The sequence below is a fragment of the Macrotis lagotis genome, chromosome 2 (assembly GCF_037893015.1).
Source record: "Macrotis lagotis isolate mMagLag1 chromosome 2, bilby.v1.9.chrom.fasta, whole genome shotgun sequence".
NCBI lineage: Eukaryota > Metazoa > Chordata > Mammalia > Peramelemorphia > Peramelidae > Macrotis > Macrotis lagotis.
The window spans coordinates 76,171,564-76,194,720 of NC_133659.1; the positions used below are offsets into that span (position 1 = coordinate 76,171,564).

At 39.7% G+C, this 23,157-nt stretch overlaps 1 protein-coding gene across 1 annotated transcript in view; it reads left to right on the top strand.

Moving 5' to 3' along the window:
* Nucleotides 1–23,157, top strand: part of CACNA1E (calcium voltage-gated channel subunit alpha1 E) — a 596,540-nt gene that overhangs the window by 180,699 nt on the left and 392,684 nt on the right. The window contains exon 3 of the mRNA XM_074222185.1: nt 16,639–16,905. Coding sequence (XP_074078286.1) covers nt 16,639–16,905 — 267 coding nt within the window. The remainder of the gene's footprint in view (nt 1–16,638; nt 16,906–23,157) is intronic.

The following is a 23,157-nucleotide window of genomic DNA, read 5'->3' on the forward strand; positions in this document are numbered from 1 at the left end:
ATCATGCCGTTAATATAGTAAGCATTTGATATGTGCTTGTTGGATTAATGAAAATATACATTTATGTCATCCTAATTTTATAGATAAAGAAACTTTGAGTTCAGAGTGATGAAATGACTTGCTCATGGTCATCCATAGGTAATGGAGTTAGGTCTCAAACTCAAAATCAATTCTTCTGACTCAGTTTAATAATTGTTCCTCTCTACTGTTTCATATAAAATATAGTAAATTAGTCACAACCCAAGAATGATGGATAATTAATGGATTTCCTAACTAAATGATTGAAATTATGGAGCCACAAATATCTAATTGGGAGGCTAGGGATTTGTTAGTACCATCTCTCCAATTGATTGGAACAAATATAGAATCATCAAGTGAAGGATTATAGTTTCTGGTGTTGATTAGCTCTGGATTCAACTCATGGCAATTTCCTGTTGGGGGTTAGTTACAGTTGGGATGAGGATGTGATCTAAATAGGACAGATGAATATCTATTTTCCTGCATAGTTCTACTTATCTTGCTTATGCTTCTACTTCTTTGCCTCCCCATGTAGTAGCAAGAGCTTCCTGACTTAGAGTCAGAAGATCAAATTCCATTCTGACACTTGCTATTTGACCATAGTCAAGTAGTTATCCAAATCTTTCCTAGTCTAAGCTTTGTTATCTGTAAAATATGATCCATACTTAGACTATCTAACCCAGACGATTGCTATGAGGAAGTAAGCCTTGAAGCCCTTTATAAATATGAAATATTGTCTTGATAGTTTAATATGCTAGGTCACATCTAGTAAGATGAAGATAAACAGGAATAATTGTAAAGCTTTGCATGGGCTCAAAAGACACATTTCATACATACCAAATGAAGAGGTAATGACTTGGTAGTTTATCTAAAAAAATAAATATATGGGGTTCTGTTGAAATGTATACTCCCACATATCTACTTTAGCTAAATCATGAAAATTCACAGAGTTTGCATAATGGTCAAGAAATCAAGTGAAAAACTACAGAAGTGGATTTTTTTCTACTGCAGATCTACATTAAAAAATCAACCAGAAACTGAGGTGCAATAGGACTGGGGCCCACTAGTAAAGCTAGAGTCAACACCAGGTAATTTCCCTGAGTCTAGGGGCACCAAGAGTAGAAGATACCCCTGATGAATTTCCAGAGTAATCAGATGGCCCTAGGGTGAAAATTTTGGAATAGCAAGTGAAATATAACAATGTTTAGATTAGTATAGTTTAGATTAGTATAGTTCAAGTTCAAGGGTCTTGAGGTCCCTAACATTCTGTCCTGAGATGATAAAGAAAGCCTTAAGGATCCAGCCTTCTGAACCTCAAGAAGCAATGACCTAACCCAAGGAATTAGAGTTTAGTGCAGTGAGCCACTTACATAGGTCAAGATCACTTAGAGCTGAGTGTCATACTCAAAAGTGTTGGGGACAGAACCTGTCCCCCCCATTCAGGAACAAAAACTAGAGAGATGAATAGATTAAAGAAAAAAATGAAACTCTAGAAATCTGTCAGAAGAATGATTGATGACATGATGACTTAAAAAATTCAGAGGGGGGGAAAATAATTTTTCCAACAAGTATTAAAGGAATACTTAGAAGACATGAGTAGAGAGATAAAAATGAAATGAAAAGCTCTGCAGAAAAGAATTCAAAAGAGAATCAGAAACCTAAAAGAAAATGGTAAACCTTACTCAAGAAATGGAATCCCTAAAAATTATAATAGACTAAGTAGAAATCAATGACTTGATGAGAACATGAGAAATACTAGAATAAAATCAAAAGACTGATAAATAGATAAAATTTTAAGATATAAGATATAAAAAGTTGACCTTGGAAAACATTCTGGATATTATATTTAAGGAGAAGCCTAGATGACATATTTTAAGAAATCATAAATGAAAACTGCTCAGATCCATTAAAATCAGAGTGTAATATCAAAGATTGAAAGTCTCCTGAAAGAGACCTCAAAAGGAAAAGTCACAGCAATATCATATTCAAAATACAGAGCTCCCGTGTCAAAGAGGAATGTAGCATGTAGAAAGTTCAAATATAAAGATGCAGTTGAGAATCACAGAACATCTGGCAGCTTCTTCTTAAAATCAGAGGAGATCTTAGGATACAATATGAAAAATAACTTGTCCTACAAAGATTAGTATAAATATACAAAGGAGAAATTGATCTTTAATAAAATAGAGGACTTTTAAGCCTTTCTGTTGAAAACATAAGAGCTGAATAATATCTTCATATGGCAAACACAAGAGTCCAAGGAAACCTAGAAAGGTAAATATATTTGAGCAATTGGAAGAAGCTATATGATACTAAATTTCAAACATTTTTAATAGAGGGGGAAAAATGAATGTCCCTTTGGAACCTAATGTTTTCACAATTTACTCATGGAATTAAATACAGGTCCTATGGCAAAATGGCTCTGTCTTGAGGGTTTGAAGAAGGTAAAGGGAAGGGAAGGTAAAAAGAAACTCAGTGTAAAAGTAAGAAAGAGGTGGAATTTACTCTTTCTCATATTTAGTTTGCATAAAAATAAAAATTTACAAACATGGATTAATGGATAGAGTGAACTGGTATAAAATGAGCATCAATATGCATATATACAATTTGGTGCAAGAACATCAAACTCAATAAAGAAACAAGTGGAAGATCCTAAGAAACAGGATGATACCAGAGAGGGCATAGTCACAAGCAATTACTTAGAATCTAAGGAAGTGCCTTATATTGCTTCTTAAATAATTGAGGAAAAACTGCATAAATTGTGACATATAAATGCAGTGTAATATTGTACCACAAGAAATGATGAGGCAATTTCAGAGAAATCTGGATAATATAGAAAGATGTAGAGTAAAGTGAGTAGAACCAAGATCATAATTTATTCAGGAAAATAAACATAAATTTGAAAGACTTAAGAATTCTTATTAATGCTATGATCAAACTTATGTTTAAAAAGAATCTATGATCAATCATGTTCTCTAACTCTTGAGAAAGAGGTGATGACCACAAGACAGAGACATACATTTTTTAACAAAGTCATTGCATGTGTTAGTTTTGATTAATTATGTTTATTTGATTTTTAAACTTTATCATTTTTTGTTTTCCAATTAAATACAATAGTAATATGTACCCATCATTTTTTTCAAGGCTCTGAATTTTACAATTTCCCCCCCCCACCTCCCTTCCCTTACCGCCTCCCCAGAAGGCTGTCTGACAGTCTCTACATTGTTTCTATGCCATACATTGATGTAAATTGAATGTTATAAGAGTAAACATGAGAATAAACATAACCCCCCAAAAGAAGATGAGAAACCTCAAGAATAGAGAGAGAGAGAAATTGTACTTCAGTCTGTGTTCAGATTTCAATGGCTGTGTCTCTGGGGTGAATTGCTTTCTTTATCATAAGTCCACCAGAGAAGTTGCTTCAATATTTTTCCCACAGTTGCTATTACTAGCTGTACCTCCACTCTATTTCTCCCCACTCTCATTTATTCTATTCTCTCTCTCCTTTCATCCTGGCCCTGTCCAAAAGTGTGTTGAATCTGAGTACCCTCACCCTAAATCTTCCCTCTCTTCTATGACCTATTCCCTCCTTCCCTTCCCCCATTCCCCCCTCATCCCATCCCTTTCCTCCCATCTTTCTCCAGGGCAAGATAGACTTCCTCATCCTATTAAATGTGTATGTCATTTCTTCCCTGAGCCATTTCCAATGAGAATGAAGGCTCACTAATTCCCCCTTACCTCTCTCCCCACTCCATTGAAAAAGCTTTTTCTTGACTCTTTTGTGAAATCTCTCAGCTTCTTCTTCATTTCCTTTTCCTTCCTCCCAATACTCTCCCCCTTCACCCACTGATTCCATCCCTTTACCACATCATCCCATTATATACTGCTCCTTCCTATGTCCTATCTATATACGCTCCTTCTAACAGCTCTTATAAATGAGAAAGTTCATATGAGTTATCAATGTCTTCTTCCCATGCAGGAATACAAACAGTTCAACATAATCAAGTTCCTCATAGCTAGTCCCTCTCTTCCACTCCCTCTTTGGTTCACCAGAGTCTTGTACTTGGAGATCAAACTTTCTGTTCACCTCTGTTCATCTCAATAGGAAAGTTTGAAAGTCTCCTGTTTCATTAAAAGTCCATCTTTTCCCCTGGAAGAGGATGTTCAATTTTGCTGGGTAGTTGATTCTTGGTTGTAAACCAAGATCTTTTGCCTTCTGGAATATTATATTCTAATCCCCATGAGCCCTTAATGTAGATGCTGCCAGATCCTGTGCAATCCTGACTATGGAGTCATGGTAGTTGAATTGTTTGTTTCTGGCAGCTTTTAGTATTTTCTCTTTGACTTGGAAATTTTGGAATTTGGCTATAATATTGCTTTAAGTTTTTCTTTTGAGATCTCTTTAAGGAGATGACTGGAGAATTCCCTCAATTTCTATTTTACCCTCTGTTTCTAGGATCTCAGGGAAATTTTGCTGTATTATTTCTTGAAAAATGAAGCCTAGGCTCTTCTCTTGGTCATGGCTTTCAGATAGCCCAATAATAGTTAAATGATTTCTTCTGGATCTGTTTTTGAGGTCGGTTATTTTTCCGATGAGATATTTCACATTTTCTTCTATTTTTTGGCACTTTTTGGCAGAGTTTTACTTCATCAGCTTCCTTTAGTTCCATTTTGCATTTGAAGGAGTTACTTTCTTCAGAGAACTTTTTTATCTCCTTTTCCAGCTGGCCAGTTCTGCTTTTTAAGGCATTCTTCTCCTCATTTGCCTTTTGTTTTGCTTTTTCCATTAGGCCTAAACTGGTTTTTAACATATTATTTTCTTCAATATTTTTTTATGTATCTTTCTCCAAGCTTTTGATTTGGTTTTCGTGATTTTTCTGCATGGCTCTCATTTCTCCTCCCAATTTTTCCTCCACCTCCTTTGATTGCTTTTCATAGTCTGAGCCCATTTTCTATTTCTCTTGGAGGTTTTGGATACAGAAGCTTCAATTTTGTTGTCATCTGAGTATGTGTTTTGGTCTTCCCTGGGATTTAAGTAATTCTTTATGGTCAGATCCTTTTTTTTTTCTGTTGTTTACTCATTTCCTCAGCCCAAGACTAATTTACAGCACTTCCAAGGCTTTGGGCTTGGTTTTTTGGGGAAGTTGCTCCACAGGGACCTTTATTCCTCCAAGATCTTATGCTCTCTACCCTGTGCTTTGCTATGTAGATGACCCAGTACTTCCCTCTGCCCTGGGGCTATAAGGAGGGATCCATCTTGGTTATTTAGTATGGAAGCCCAAACTGTGATATCTAAATGTAGGCAAACCTCAGAGAAATCTCTGTAGACTTCCCTTACCGTCTCTCTGCAGCCATGCTCCTCACTCCACACTCATTCTGGTGGAGCAGAGTTCTCTCACTTCCCCTTCAAGCTATTGCAAGTGATCTCTGGGCTGGGCTGGGCTGGGCTGCTCTGCTGCTTTTTTCCGATTCATTCCCCTGTCCTGGTGAAACACACCTTTCCTGCTGAATTTCTAAGTCATCTTGGACTGGGAAAATGTATCACTCAGTCTTTCTGTGGGTTCTGCCCCTCTGAATTTTGGCTAGAGGCATCCTTTGTTTTTGGGGTTTTGGGGGGTCAGAGTTCCCGGGAAATGCTGCCTTCGTGCTGCCATCTTGGCTCAATTATGTTTATTTGTACAAGGGTTTTTCTTTCTTTCTTTTTTATTTTCAATGGGTAGATCTGATTGAGGGTTAGAGGAACTAATATTTTGAAAATGAATAATCAAAAATGGGGAAGTTCAGAAGGAAACAGAAAAGCAGGACAGATTGCAGCAGATCAGGTCACAAAGTTTAACCTTTACCCAATAGACAATAAGAGTCCCTGGAGATTATATGAAATATCTCTTTGGAAGTGTAGGCATTGTCATCTTCACTTGCTTTTCTATTTTTCCAACTTTTTCTAACTGAATCATGTGCTTTTGAATGCCCTGAAGTCATTCTCTGACTATATTTTAGATTAGCTTGCAGTTTCTCCTCTCAGGATTCTACTAAAGTTTTGTGAAAAAAATACTGATCTCCTGGATATTTTTATCACTTTCCTTAATATAAATTATTATATATTATATAATATATATTAACACAGCCTGCTCCCATTCTCCCCAAGCTACAATATTTTTATCAACTTTCTTTAATATATATTATTATATATATTATATAATATATATTAATATATCCTGCTCCCATTCTCCCCAAGCTACCATAATAATGAAGAAAAAAAAGAGAAAAAAATTCAGAATTACCAAATAACATATATATATATATATATATATATATATATATATATATATATATATATATATACTACTTGATAGTATGTAGGCTTCTATATATGTGTTTTACTCTATCTTCAGAAAGGCCCATTTTCTCAGCTCTTCTCTGGGATCAAGCATGGTTGTTAAATTATACATTGTTTAATTTTTAAAATAAAACTATTTGTGCTGTTATAATATTATTAATATGTTGTTTTTCTGGTTCTGCTAACTTCACCTTGAAATGATTCAGTCCTCTAATGTTTCTCTGAATTCTTTATGTTCTTTGTTTCTTATGACGCAGTGATATTCTATTCTATTCATCTATTACAATTGTTTAGCAAACGGGCATCTGTTCTGTTCCAAGTTATTTGATACATTTGAAAGTGTTCCTATAAGTATTTTTGGTATACTTTCCATCAAGAATCCACTTCCAAAACCATAGAGCCCCTTCCAAAATAATCGTGTGTGTGTGTGTCTGTGTGTGTGTTTGTGTGTGTGCGCAAGTCAGTCTGAAGCACACACTATGATCTGTCTGATAATATTGCCACTGCACTATCTGAAATGGTGGATATCTTTAGTTTTCTTATTCATAATAGAACCTTAGAAAAAGATACCAACTCTTCCCTAGGGCTATTCATTATTTAGTAAAAATCCATAATTTCAGACTTATCAATAGTACCTTTGTTAAGAAAAATACAAATTTGTATGGCTTATGATGAGCAGTGACCAACTTTGGCTTTTTGTTATTATTATTGTTAGCCTTTTATTTTTATATTACATCCATTTACAATTATATTCCTTTCTTCTGTCCTACATAGGGAACCTTCCCTTAAAACAAAGTTTTTTAAAAAACAGGTCATTAAAAACAACTTTGTCCAATAGCATGTCCAATACTCCCCTCCCATACTCTCCTACTTTTCCAACAAAAGAAGAGAGGTGTATTTTCTCATTTTTTTCCTTTACGTCTAAGTTTTGGCCCTAGTTTCTTAGAGGCTGCAGAATGCAAATTCTGATAAACTGGAAAGACTTGGATACCAGTTTGGGTCATGGAAGTCCATGTGGCTCAGCTCTAAGAGACTGACCAGGAGTTGATTAAGCCACAAATGTCACAAAAACTCCAAGGGGTTGCAATCTTCTTTGATAGAGGGATGCTGAACTTTGATGAAATGACAAATATTTTCAAATTCAAAAATATTTTAAAAGCAACAATGTGTTGGTTCTTATTCTATGTTTTGTGTGTGTGTGTGTGTGCAATTTAAAAAAATGTTATTCTTCTAGCAGAACCTGTAGATTTGCTCTAGGATGTTTGATATTCTGGGGATATGATCTGATTTGTCTATTAGGATATTGAATATGTACATACCAGAGAGTGTATATAATATATCAATAGGCCTCTCTGTAATGCCTTATCTGGGTTATATCTTGAATCCATTTAAGGATTGTGAAAATTATTAGACCACTGAAATAGGAAATTATTTGAAATGGCTATCTGCCAAAATCTTTCCTTCTTAAGACTACTTTCCCCGACCTTGAATCTGGCCTCTCCCTCAACACAAATTCCTTTATTTGGCTTCTGTTCCTTTGCTTTGTGTTAGAGTATGTTTCTTGGGAAAATGTAAAAGAACTATATCTATATAAAAAGCAAATTGGAACAATTGGAGGAGAAAATGGAAGTGAGGAATCAGGATCTAGTAAAAGAGTAGTATGTGTATTTGGTTGGCTATGATACCATTAGTCACATCCTCCACTTGCAGAGTTTAGAGACCTTAGAGACATTTCTAAAGGAGGAAAGGAAGCCATGTGATGTTCTGACCTTATCATGGGCCTTTTTTTTGTTATAGTCAGTCAATAAACATTTATTAGATGCCTCCTATGTAACCAGGTACTGTGCTAATTGTGACCCTTTTGGTATGGGATAGAGGTAGTGCTCCTTACTCTTCCAAGTTCTCCTATATGACTTTGGGTAAGGCACTTAAGATTTCTGTTTTTCAACTTCCTTATCAGCAACATGAAAGAGATACACTAAATGACTCCAATGTCCCTCCTACCTCTAAATTCTGTTTTTGGTTCCACGTGTTCAGGTAGTATCCCTCTACATTTGCAAACTGTTTCTCTTCCCTCTACTCACTATAGGCAGGTGCACACTTTAAACTCATCTCAGAAACCACTCTGAGGGAGGTGAGATGATGACATTGATTATGTTTGCTATAGGAATGGTTCTGTTGTCTCTTGTGTCCAACTTTATCTCTGTGTTATTAACTTAGGTGATTTCTTTAGATGGCTTGAAGGGGCTACTACTTTGAGGGTGTGTGATGTAGGAAGGAGGATGAGTGCCTCAATAACCAGTGGCTCTCTAGAGAGGGCAGGATAATATGATCCTGTGTGAATAGCAGAGAGTTTTCTGAAACAAGAGGCTGGATCCACTGCCTTTAGAGGGAGGTAACACATTACCAGTAGATGGTGCTGCGACAACAGAGAAGCCATAAATCTAATCCAATCCAATGGTACCTCTCTCAAAGAAAAAATAAAATTAGAGCAAAAAAAAAATTACCCCCAAACAAAAAAAAATCTTTTTTCCCCCATAGAATGTGTGAGCCAGAAGGGGCCTTAGTAATCATCTCATCTAACCCTCTCATTTTATTTTGTAGGGAGGAATAGGAATTTCAAATTGGGATCAGAACCAGGAAACATCAAAAGTTTACTACTTTCCACCTTTCTCCCACCCCTCCCCTTTGTGAATGATTGAGATGGAAATAGGATTAGGGAGACTAGAGTTTGCAGAAATACCAGAGAGAATTATTAAGATATCCCACCTACTCTTGTCTGCAGAAGAGGGTCCCTCCAACTTTCCAAACCACTTTAGTTTGTTTATGAAGAGATATCCATTGATAACTTCCCCTTGAATTTTTCTGAGGGCCTCTGAATTCTTTCTTTCTTTTTTTCTTTTTTTTTTTTTAAGGTTTTTGCAAGGCTATGGGGTTAAGTAACTTGCCCAAGCTAGGTAATCAGTAGGTGTCTGAGGTCAAATTTGAACTCAGATCTTCCTGACTCCAGGGCTGGTGTTCTATTCACTGCACCACCTAGTCGCCCCAGGCCACTGAATTCTTAAGTATTATAGAGACCACCTTGTCCTTCTTCCAAACCTGGTGCATATTTCTTGTATGTACCTACCTAGCACAGACCTTTCATCACTTGAACTGTAGCCAACTGAACTGACATTAATCGTCCATAGAGACCCTTATCTCTACTTGTATGACCACTCATCTTTTATCCTACTTTTTTTCATAGGTCAGTTTTTAGTTCTACTTTGTTTCTTTGACAGATTATCTCAGAATATTGAAGGCTTAGAAAATATCATTTGATTACATTGATAGTTCCAGTCCTAGAATTTTAGGAGGACTATAGGGTATCCTTTCTGGCAACTTTCTTTTTTTTTTATAATATTTTATTTTTCCCCAGTTACATGTAAAGATAATTTTAAACATTCTAAATTTTCTCTTTCCCTATTTCTTTCCTCTCTCTGAGACAGGAAGCAATTCGAAATGGATTATACATGTTCAATCATGCAAAGCATGTTCCCATATTCGTCATATTGTGAAAGAAGATATAAACCCAAAGAAAAAATGAAATAAAAATAAAGTGAAAAATAGTATACTTTGATCTGCATTCAGACTCCATCAGTTCTCTGAAGGTAGATAGCATTTTTTTTTATCATGAGTCCTCTGGAATTGTCTTGAATCATTGAGAATATTGAAGCCATTCATAACTGATCATTATACAATATTGTTGTCACTATGTTAAAACATTCTTCTGGTTTTTCTCATTTCACAATGCATCAGTTTATAGAAATCATTCCAGATTTTTCTGAAATCTGCCTGTGTATTATTTCTAATAGTATAATGATATTCCATTACAATACTATAATACAACTTAGAGCATCTCCTCAATATCCAGTTCTTTGCTACCAAAATAGAGCTGCTATAAATAAACATGTAGCTTCTTCCCCCCTTTTAATGATCTCTGTGGGATACAGACTAAGCAATGATATTGTTGGATCAAAGGGCATGAACTATTTTTTGTCCTTTGTGGATAATTTCTGAAAACTTTCAAGTTCAACTTGTATTATTATTGGCTTGAAGGGCAGTTTGGTCCCATGGCAAGAACACAGAACCAGGAGTCAGAAGAAAGGGGTCTTACCAGTCATTTAACTTGGGTTCAGTTTCCACCCTAGACTGCAATACCTTGGGGAGATTTACTTGACATCTTTAAAATTTAAAGTCCTTTCTGCAAAATAAGGATGATGTTACAATCCACCTGGAACGGTTTTTATGAAGATCACAAAAGATATTGTTTGGAAGGTAATTTGAAAATTGTATATCTTTAGGGTCTTCTATTAAAATCCTTGTCTGATACCTTCTTGTGACTTTGAGGTGACCATAAGTTAGAAAGATTTTGAATCTAGATCTAGTGACAAATACTTGTTAACACACAGAAACACACACATAGCTATATACTATCTGTTCTCCATATAACTTAACCTGAGATATGTTGATAGATTTCAAGGAACTTGTGAACTTGGATGGGAAGACAGCAAATATTTACTTTCAAAACCCTTTGAAAATGAGCATTTCATTTGTATTATTTAAAAATATGATTCCAAGACTGCTAGAGGACAGCAAAAGTTAAGAAACAATCTCCTATAACATGGAGAGGGATTATTTGATGATTGAACAAAGAGTAACCAGAACAATTAAATCTTGAATTCCTGAAGTATTGTTATATACCTCCAGATGAGGTGGGTGTTGGGTATGGAATGATCAGACAGAGTAACCAAAAATTTATTTGGGGGTGAAAAGTGAAAATCTCACTTTGGAGATTGTGAAGGCAGGGCACCAGTCCTCAGAGTGCTGGATCCAGGATCAGGAAGACCTGATGAAATGATATCAGCAATGTTTCTATCTGTGTGACTCAAGGCAAGCCACTTAACTTCTGTTTGCCTCAGTTTGTTTATCTGTAAAATAATGGCAACTACTTCCCAAGGTTGTTGTGGGGATCAAATAAGATCATGTTGTGAAGTGCTTTAGAGCACTATCATAATCTATATCATATAATATAACTATATCATAATGATTGATGTTTGTACTTCATTTTTAAAGAAGACTGACATAATATATGAATGACATATACATGAACAGGATTTGAGTGGGGGGTATACTTTTCTAAGTCATCAGCCTCACTTTCTCCTCCAGAGCCATTTGAGTCCCGTGGCCAGATATGAATCAGGATGACTAGAGACAGCCTTGGATGTGAGGCACTTGGGGTTAAGTGACTTGTCCAAAGTCGCCTAGCTAGTAATTGTCTTAGGACATATTTGAACTCAGGTCCTCCTGACTTCAGGGCCAGGGCTTTACCCAGTGAACCATCTAGCTGCCCTAATAATTATAATGATTATCGCTAATATGACAGCATGGTTTAAGGAATGGTGATAACATTGGGGAAGGTGGGAAGAGATTTGAGAGACAGTGAGTGCATTGGAAAATAGTACTTTCCTTTAGCCCCAGTCCCTTCTTAACACCAAGCTGGAGAACTTCACAGTGTACTGCTTGCCTGGTTCCTTTCTGCATCTGAACTTCAGCCAGCTGGGGTTGTCATACACTCTAGGAAGAAGCCTGTGTCTCCTCCCCCCACCAGACGCACCCACGCCTCCTTCCTTCTTTGCAGGGTTGTCCTTATCCAACTTGTTTATATACCAGTTTATCCCAGATTGCCCCGTAACTTATAAAATGTTGACTTGTGTCTTTTGGAGATCCCATTCCCAATCACTTCCATGGTTTCAAAGAAGCTCTGATCCCTTTGAGCCTCCACATCTCACTGGGTCTTCTCCTTCAGAGCTCCCTAATCCAATAAAAGCATAGAGGAACAATCCATTTCTTTAAATTGATTAAGGTTGAAGAATCACATCAACCTCTAGTTGGAGGTTCCCCAGACAGAAAATGAAATGTGAAAATCAGTCCTCTTTACCTAAGATAGCCTTTCCTCCCATGGGTACTATAGAAATGTCAAGCTGTTACTTATATTCTTTATGCTGGAGAAGGAAAAGAGGGATTTAAGCTTGCATTCCTTCTCTAGGTAATATTAAGAGGAGGTAGTAGGGAGCCCTTCTTCCTCCATAGAGCATCTTAAGAAAGTCAAGGTAAATCAAAGTAAACTCTACAAACAATAGACACCTAATATTTGACTAAGGGAGTGGCTGCAGTATGGTGGGAAAGACTTGTATTTTGGAATCCAAAAGACTGGTACTGCTGCTTCTACATGTGTGATCTTGAACAAGAGACTACTTAGCATCTAGCCTCAGTTTTCTCATTTGTTAAATGTGGGAGTTTGACTAGAGGCACTGCAAGACCCTGTTGTCCAACTCCAAACTTATGATTGTATGACTTGGGTAATGTGTGCTTGATTGATTGACAGATTTGAAATTATTTAGGGAGAAAGAAGAGAAGACATGAGTGTGAAAATAAAGTTGAAGTATTTGAAATTAAATAGAGAATGATCAGATGCTTCTCTATTGAAGAAGGGAATAAGATCAATTGCAAAGTTGGAGCATATGGGACTTGGGATAGATATAAGGAAACATTTCCTGAGAGTTAGGACTGTTAAACATTCTAGCCAGAGATTTGTCAGAATTCACTCTGTTGGGCATATTTAAGAAGATAATTTATTCTCTTTCTGGGGTGTGTCTTTGTTGCTGCTCAAGGGAAATGACTAAATAGCTTTTCAAAACTTCTCAACACCCTTCCAAATCTATGATTGCTTTCATTTTACAGTTAAATTAAGTGAGTCCCAAAAGATTAAGTGACTTGACTAGGGTCACACAAGTAATTAAGTAGTTGAATTAGAATTTCAAAGCTGGTTCCTTGATTTCATAACTAACGTGATTTCAGTGTTGCCATAATGATCCTAGGATGGCTTTAGACGTCATTTCTTTTTAGTAAGCAGGCTCATGTTGGTGGGGGCCCAGCAAGGAGCAGACTGCATGGTCTCATGGTTGCTGCTGCCTTGGTTAAAGGACAGCGGGTGGGGGGTGGGGTGAAAGGAAAGGACTCATTGCAGCTGTCTCTCTTTGTGCCACAACCTAGTTCCAAGTGAACTTCATTTCATATGAGGTCAATAATTTTTTGTCTATACTGAGGAGGCTATCAGCAATGGGAATGTTGAGCTCATGCCTGCAGATTTCTCAGGTTTCTCCTGCAACAGCTACCCATATATGTACACATGGTGAAGTGATACAGTGCACACAGCTATATTGTGATTACAATACATGTATCTACCCATTCATGTACTCATACATATGCTCATACATACACCTATATATAGTTATACCCACATGCAATTCCCTTAATACATGAAAACACACTTATGTATATTCACACATTACAATGCATTTAATTCATATATATTTACTCATACTTGCATGTACACATATGCATATGCATAACATATAACAAATGTACTCACACAATCTGATTTGAATATGTACTCACACATACATATAAATACACATTTATGCGCAGTGTCTCATGATGGCATGGATAATCTGCTTAGATGCATTTCTCATTATTCCTTCATATATACATTCTCTCACACTGAAAACATATACAACTCACATATACAATATCAAAAACATACTGGTGACATATGATTTCTTCCCTTATAGCCTTTATAGCTTTTATTCCCATTAGAATTTAGAGCCAGAGCTCTAGCTTTACTCAACACCCCCATTTTGCAACCCTCCTGCGGTATATGCCATAGTGTTTTGGTGATTTAGAAAAGGAAGTGGCAACCTGGGACAATGCCGGAAGAAGCAGAGATGAAAAGTCTTGGGAAAGTGGAGAGCAGATGGAAGAGGACTAGGGTGCTGACATCTGTCCACAGGAGAGGTGACATCAGAGAGCTCCAAGATGCCTGAAGAGAAAGCAACTAAGCCAGGGCATGCCTCTCCTATTACCCTGGTTTATTCTTGATTTTATCAGGATATTACTGCCAACTGCCTGGACTTTTTCTGTGGGGCTTCCTCCTCCCTTCAGAGTCCTGGCATTCTCTGGGAGTGATGTGCATGGGCAAGTATGGGCCAGTAGAGAATTCCAACTGGGGTACATATGGTATTGGGCTGGAGATAACAACCATTCTTAAGTGTGGGCAGGGACGTGCCTCCTTTTTTCCTACCTTACCTCTGCCACCTGGTTACCTGTTCTATTTTATTTCTCTCTTCTAAGGGAGCAAGTCATTGAAAAAGGCAACAGAGAGGACTTGGGGCAGGATTGAAGGGTCTGGGAGTGAGACACTCTTTAAAAGGTAAAAATATAGAAATGAGCAGTTTTCCCAAAAACCCTTATCAAGTGCCTAGGTAATCTCAGAGCAAAGATGGGAGGCCAAGAACTCTTCAAAGACACCCGTTGGATAGTCAGAGAGAAACTATCTCCCTAGGGGTCAAAGCCTGGAGGCTGCCCCCAAGAGTCCGGAGTCTCCCTCAGAAGTTATCTCAAGTATCTCAGAAGATAGGGTCTCAAGAGGTCCTTCCCCCTTCCATCTGGCTTCTCCCCAAGAGAACACCTCACTTGGAGAGTTTTGTTAAGGGAGATCCTTCGGTGGAGAAGCCTAATTAGGGGTTTCGGACTCCAGCTCTGCGAGGAGAGGGAAGGGGGAGGTCTGGAGTTGGGAACCCAGGGCCAGGGAGGAAAAAATGGAGTGGTAAGGGGGCGATAGGCGCACAGCTCCCTGCGCCCCAAGAACTTGGCTCCGAGGCTCTGAGCTAGCTCGTTGAGATCTTTTGGGCAAGGGAGCCACGGGTGCATGTGTGCCCCCAGCCTCAGCCGCTGGCAAGAGATAGCGCTGGCAGAGACACCGTGGTGCAGTTGCTGGGGTTCTCTCTTCCTTAGAGTCATCCTTTGGGGAGATTCTTGCCTAGGAAGACTGCGTTCTGTCGGGTTTTTTTTTTTTTTTTGCTTTTACCGGAAAAAAAAGCCCACAGCCCTCAGAACAGCCCCCCTTCCAACCCGCACCCCCTAAATCCGCACAAGCCTCATTGCCCGAGATTCTTCCTGATTATACCCCGCCCACTCTCTCCAAGTCCTCCTACCCCCATCCTCATTCTCTCCAGGTCGTCTTGTGAGTGGTGAGCTGGTGAGCTCTTTCCACCTATCCCCCCCCCACTTCTCGCTCTTCCCCCTCCAGTCTCTCCTCCTCCCCTCGCTCTCCCAGCCTCCTTACCCCCTCTTCTCCTTCTCTCCCCTTTCCTGTCTCCTCCTCCTCTCCCTGGAGAGAGGATGTTTAGGTTGCAGGGGAAGATTGAGGCGTTCGGGAGGAAGTTCAGTCCTTGGACCCCTCCCGCATCGGGCTGAAGCCAGTCTGAAGGTAGCAACCTGTTTCCTCGCCCCCGAGGAGGTGCAGAGCAGCGTTTGGTGGCATTGACCTGGGAGCCGGCTGGGACTTGGGGATCGTCTTTGCTTTCTCCAGGCTTAACTTTGAAGCCAGGCGGACTATCGGAAAGTGATTTCCCCCTTGAGGAAGCAGCTTCTTTGGGGGGGGGGGGGGTTGTGGTGACAGCAAGAAGGAACCTTGACTTCTCCGTTTCCCTTCTCCCTCTTATCCCTCCACTGGTTTGCGTCTGTACTGGCAGATCGAAAGACCCAAGGCTTTCCCTGTGGAATTTCGGAGTGATTCCTTAAGCTGCCTTTCAGGGACAAAGCTTCAGAAAGACTCGCCGATCCCAGTTCAGCATCCTTTGCAAAGTTTTTTTTTTTAAATTTTTATTCTTTCTCCCCCCTCCCCAATCCATTACCCACCAAACTGTTACCTACGGACTGGGGGCCAGAGCCAGCCTGCTTCTCTGAACTGGGGTTCTGTGTGTTTGTGTGTGTGTGTGTGTGTGTGTGTGTGTGTGTGTGTGTCTCAGAAGAGCGATGTTTGAAGGGCAAACCACCCCACCCGCATCCCCCCCGGTCCCAAGCGCCAACATGCCCTGACTCTTCGAAGGAAAAGACATTGCCTCTGGGAGCGGAGCCTCTTTCCTTCTCTCCCTCCTTCCCTCCTCTCGCTGAGGGATGGAGCTGCCCAGCAGTCGCCTTTAGACTGAACGGTCCAGAGCGGTGCTGCTGCTGCTGCCACCGCCAGCTGCTCGCTGCCTTGGGCTCTCGGAGGCTGCTGCTGTCGCTGCCTCTCCATTTCGGTGCCTCTGTTTCTCTCTGCCTCTGTCTGTCTGTGCCTGTCGCTTAGGTGTGGGGCGTTCGGCTCGGATCACCTTTGTGTGTGTTTTGTTTGTTTAAACTTCCAGGATGGCTCGCTTTGGGGAGGCTGTGGTTGGCAGGCCGGGATCCGGAGATGGAGACTCGGAGCAGAGCAGGAACCGGCAAGGAACCCCAGTGCAGTCCGGGGGAACGGCGGCCGCCTACAAGCAATCCAAAGCCCAGAGGGCCAGGACTATGGCTTTATACAACCCTATTCCGGTCAGACAGAACTGTTTCACCGTCAACAGATCCTTGTTTATCTTCGGAGAAGATAACATTGTCAGAAAATATGCCAAGAAGCTCATCGATTGGCCATATCCTTTCTCCCGCACCCTACCCTTTCTCTCCCTCTTTTCATTTCCCTCCTTTGGAAAAAAAATACTCATGGACGGGATTTCCCTCCCTCATTTGCACCTTTCCTAAAGTGCACCCTTCACTTCGTTGTGTCTAAGGAGCTATTTTTGATGTGGTAGAGACCAGCGTGTGCACTAGTGTTTTTCAAGGTAAGACTTTTGGTTTCTGACCGCCCCCCCCCCTCCCCTCCCCATGTGGCTAACCAAGGAACTCATGGTCTAGGGAGCCTGAGGCGGGTGCCAAGTTTTCCAGGCTTTGTCTGATTTTCACACCCTCCCACTCCCATTCCCTTCCTGCGGCTCACTCTTTGCAGGTTTTGTGGCTGAGAATTTCACTCTTAGAAAATCCGTTGCCCTCTCTTCCCTCCTGCTCCACCTGCCCTCCCTCAAATGAGTTTGGAAGACGCCAGTGTTGCCTCTGCCTATTGGGAAATAAGGGCCATGGATGATTGGATCTAGCAGGTTCTAAGTCCCGAAAGCCGAATGCCAGTCATCAAAGGAACAAACAAAACTGAAGCAAGCCCCTTTCCGCCCCACGGATTTTTTCAGGGCAGCTGATAAATGGGGTGTCCTCCTGAGGAGGAGACCCGCATCTCTAAGGCCACCGCCCCAAAGCACCTGGAACTTGGGAGTTCCAATTGCTCAATGGGGGAAGCCCGCACTGCCTCTCTTTTCTTTCTGAGTCCGAGTCTTTTGAGTCCCTTTCTCCCCCCTCAAGAGACACAGTTCTGCTTCTTATCCGGTCCCTAGAGAAAAGGGTGGAAGGGCTTGGATTGAAAAGTGAGGAAAACAGGTGTGTTATCAGTTTCTAGGGCTCCCTAAGGGGTGAGGGGGGGCGGAGGCGGAGGCAGCAGCATCAGGCTTTGCAGGTTTAGTCAAATGCACCAAATGCTTGCTATTGATTAGAAACCTTATAGTCTTCATCTCCCTCAAGAATCCGGGTGAGCCGCTGGGGTTTTAGGGCAAAGAAGGCCCCTGTAAGTAAATGGAAAGCAAACGAGTGGCTTGCTGTTAAATGGGGAGTAGGCTTGCAAACACTCGACCTGCATGCTTGGGTGAGGTTTACTGGTGAGGTTGCGCACCGCGAGGCGCTAATCTGCAACGAGGCCCCTCCCTCCTGCTCCTTGGCAGGTGTGCATCGGCAGGACAGCTGTTGGTTGCACTGGGGCCTTGGTATCTGCCAGATCCGAGGCAGGTTTCCCTTGGGCTCCCGCATCTCCTCTTGGGCTTCTGTCTCTCCTTTCTCTGCCGGGCTCCCCGCACTACCCTCCCCCTCTTCCTTTCTTCCCTCCAGCCCTCTTCTCTCCACACTCCAGCAGCTCTGCTATTAGCTAGCGTGTGGCACTTCTCGACAGCACCCCTCATTAGAGAGGAGCATCTCTAAGCAGATATTCCTCCTGCTGCTCAAACCCACCCACTACCAACCCCTGTCTGGGCTTCTCCTACCCTCCCTACTCCGCTCCCTCAAGGGGGAGAGGGCACACAGGCACACACACACACACACACACACACACACACACACACACAGAAACACACGGTGGGGGGGGAGGTAGTATGTGCTATCTTAGTTGAGTTTAACTTGCTGGTCCAATGTTGGATGCTCAGCGCCCAGAGAATCCCCAATGCTCCCCTCCCCCACCTCTCCTCCCTTTTCTTAATATACCATATTCAGCTGTCTTTGTGTTGGGCTCTGTGGGTGCAGCCTTCCTATTATGCAGCTAGCCCCTCCCTGTTTAATCAGGACAGGCATTCCAGAAAGCAGAGCGCAATTACTCTTTCATTGTAAAGACAATCATTTAAAATTTTCACAGGTCCCAAAGACCTGCTTTGCGGTCTCTACCTCTTCTCTTACGGTGTGTTTACTCCGACAGGGACAGGCTTCTCCTTTTCACTCAATAGACAAAGGCGCCCAGCCACCATGTGGTAAGCATGCCCGCAGTCATAGCTGGTACCTCGGACAGCGCTACTGGAACTCCTAGCTGTGTTTCTTAAAGGCACAGTGAGCCTGGTACTTCTCACTTCGGTCACATATTTCTGCACCTTCTATCCTTTGTACTCTTGCTCCTCTAAGGCTTTTCTAAGTAAAGAACGTTTTAAAGACCATGCGGTGACTCAGCCATGCTTATTCTTTCTCTTTAAAAGCAAGACTTTTCCTATAAGGCATTGGCAAGACAACTGCACTAGCTATACGATTTATATCTCTTCCTCTTTCTTGGCCAAAATACACACCTGAGTAAAAAAAAAAGGTATATTGGTAGTCAGGGGATTAAATTGGCTTCAGCATCTTATCTTGATCTGTGGCAGAAGTGGTGATGGGGAGCATGACCCCCATTTAAATGGTCCCTTGAATCTCTGGTAATGAGGTGGACCTCTTAGCAGTTTCATGTTACACTAAAGATATGCTGCTTTTCCAGTGTTCAGATAATCTCCGAGGTGATAGAGAGAGCTGCCAAGTTGGGAAGGTTAAAATAAACCACACTCATTTTTTTTTCTCCTGACTTCACAGTTTAGGTGGCACACTATGATATAAATGAAATTATGTATGGAAAGCATCATTTTGTAAATCTTAAAACAATATATAAATGCTATTGTCTTGTTGCTATTGCAAATAGATACTATTGGACCTTTTGGTTCCCATTATCCTTATCATTTTTATTTTCTGTAGATGATGGAGATTTGGCAATCTCTAGCTTCAACTGTTAATCATGTCCTATAAAATCTCCTCTATTATTCTACTCAGGTACTCTATCCCATTATCATTCATCTAAATCACTCAAGTTCCCAATATTTCCAAAGTTCTTCCTCTTTCCTAATTTATTCTCATAGAATCATCTGTATATATGAGAGAAGGGGGTCTTGATTTAAGCTAAAATTTTATAGAAACTCTGTTCTTTGTAATTATTTTTTTCCTCAAAAGAAAGTGGGTCAAGAACATATTTTGGTGTAGATATCAAAGTTAACTTCTTCATTATTGGTACCTATAAGACATGATTGAGAATTATTGGCATTTGTGTGAGGACCACCTCCCTTTTTCTGTCCGAGAAGCTTAAATCCTCTACCTCTTCTGAAAAAAAAAAGATAGTTACTATAGGATTAAGTGACTAGTTTGTACTTGTATGTAACACCTTAATGTGGCTTATACGACATGTTTCAAATCCTTTCAATTTGTCCTTTAAAGTCTACTCACATAAAAGAATAAAATTTTATCTATGCTCTGCAGAAACTTCCAACTTGAGGGTGGCTTTGTACCTCAAGAGAGAGGTCTCTCTTCTTCAAGAGGAAGAGGTGCTTTAGGGAACAACAAAATTGACATGTCAGATGAAACCAGGACAATAGCTCAGCTTTAAATGTGTTTTCTTTCTATTGAAAGCTAATGATGTATTAGGAAAGATTATTAGGAAAGATTTTCTTCATGACATTGTCTTCTGCAGGGATCTTATGCCCTTTAAAAATGTTAATTTTGTCTGGGCTTTAATTTCCAATTCAGTAAATAAAAGAGATCTTCTTTCCTTGAAGTTACTATAATGAAAATCATACTCTCCAGGTGGTTGTTCAGTTTGTAACCAGGATATAACAAATAACTTGAGAGGAATAGAACATTTTTATGATGGCCTGTGGCTTCATATGCACTTTTTAAAAATAATTCCCTAGGGGTAAAGGAAATCAATGCTCTGTTATGTTTAGAAACTCTGTCTAGTGGTTTAGCTTTACTGGAATTTCCCCTACTTGCTTAGGAGAATTCATCCATGCAAAAATGTATGTTTTGACATTTAGAAAATGAGATAAAAATAATACCTAACTCTCAGGATTGTTGTGAGGATCAAATTAGATTAAAATTTATAATGTGCTTAGCACAGTGCCTGATGACAAATAAATGCTATGTAAATGTCAATGATGAAGAAGAAGATGATGATGATGATAAGTAAATTTTATTATAGTAAAAATATCAAAAGTATTCATGGCTACTATGGTGCCATTATAATGATCTCCATGGATATTCCAATGTTTAGTTGTAGAGAGTGTCTTTGTAGTTCACCTAGAACTATCAATTGGGACCTGGAAACATATTTTTTTTCTATTGTGAACTTTTTGTTGTATTGACATTAATTCATTGATCTTTGAGTTTTCCCATCTCTTAACTTCATATACATTTCTTTCCATACATATACACTTAAGTACTGGTGACATTATAATGTGGGATGAAAGGTCAGAATGCCATTATTAGGACCTGTTAAAAAGCAAGAGACTTTGCAACCACCTAATACATTGGATAATATACAAATCTTTTGTATTTTCATGGAATGTCTGACTGATGATAAGATAGTGATCAGAGATTATGATTTCAAACAGCATGGAGACTTCATGGAACTGAGCTAATATCTCAGCTTTCTTGGGTTCCTGGGGTTGTCTATTAACCGGCAATCAGACTCTTCACTTAACATAAGGTGTGGGTAGTGTTCACACCAGGGAATTAAACAATGTTTTGCTATGGGTATTGGTTGTAATTGGAATAATACACAGAAAACTGGAAGATGTATTGGAATGAAAGAGTTTGACAGAATTTAAATGACTTAGGAAGGAGATAAAAATAACTTGAAAATGATAGTTTGGCCAGTTGAATTGCATGCCTTTATTCCCCTACTTTTTTTTCTGCTTGCCTCCCCCTGTAAATAATCAGACTATATGCTCTGACTTAAATGAAGAGGAGAATAATAAGAATAGAACTTCTGAAAGATCCAGACTCTTGGAATATTAGATTTCTCTGAAATTGTATGATTTTTTAGTCAATGCTTTACAAAATATAGGAATTTTTAGTGGGTTTTCTGCTTTAAGTTTTTTTTTTTTAAATTAAAGGAACACCTGGTTTCTTCCAACCATCATATTTTACAGTTAAAATAAAATTCAATACAAAATTTGCTTTAAAAAATCAGATCTCTTGTGACTGCCTGGAGAGCTGCAATTCACTTAAGACAGAGAGATGGGATCTGACTGAGCAGATTCTACTCCATTGATCCTATCTTGTTTCCATATGACTACAATGAAATACATGAAAGAGGCAGTCCAAACTATTCTGTAATTAATGCCCTTTTATTCAAGGAGAGACTCTGAATTTCTCTCCCTTGTTGCCTTTATCCTCTCAGTCCTCTCCAGCCTTCTTTTCATCTTTCTATATTTCTCCTTCTCTTTCATTTTTAGGTCTGCCTTTGTGAATAATTCATCATACATGTGGGTTTTCCTAGGATTTCCAGAAAAGCAATGTTCCTCGTCTTCTCTTTGGATATAGTTCAGGGCTTCTGCCAAAAAAGGGTCAGTTCCATAAATGAATTCTTTATCCAAAAGCATTGAATACCTTGGGCTTCGACCTCTGTTTATGGCAAGCTTTTTTATTGCCATCTTTCTCCTAATGACTGCTTCTTCCCCAGGACCCATCACCACACTGAAGGTGCCCAATAAATATTAAACAACCTTAGTTACTGGCCAATAGGCATAAATAGCTCAAGGATAGTTATGTGCCTAAGTGTCTGTCACCCCAAGTCCCCAGGCTGATGAGATGCTGACAGACTAGGCAAAGAAACAGACATCTATTACACAGTTTCTTCCTCTTCTAAAATTTCTGTTCTAATTCACAGATTAATCAATTTTGAGTAAGTGGGTGGGGAATAGCCTCATTTTAATTGTCATGAGAAGCACCTTCCACAGCCTATTTCTCCATCCCATGAATTCTAAAGCAATCTCTTTCAGAGGGACAGAATATCAGGGGCTTTAATGCAGTCTATGTCTTCTCAAGCATTATCATTCTATACAGAGCAGAATTATGTGTGGGCTTTCCAATGATGTTTCCAACATCATTGTTAATTAAGGACAGAAAGTACAGCACAAAATTTCTTAGTCATTTCTAACCTAGGAATTGCTTATATTTCTAACACTATTCAAAGTTCAGGGTTTTTTGCTCTGTGAGTGACAGAATTATGTTTAATTTTTTGCTCCCTCCATCTCTGGTTTTATCCTCTCTCTACATCCGGGCACCCTTCCAAGCTTTCTCCTCATTGCCTCTGGAAAGCAAGGAGCAGCTGAAGGGTCTCTGCCAAAGGTGGTAGATTATGGAACATGGCACTGAATGACTTTACTAAGTGTTGAGCATCTCGGATAGGGGTGGGGAATGGTTGCCAAGGCAACCACAAGCTAGATTTGAAATTCGCTAAATCTAGGAAC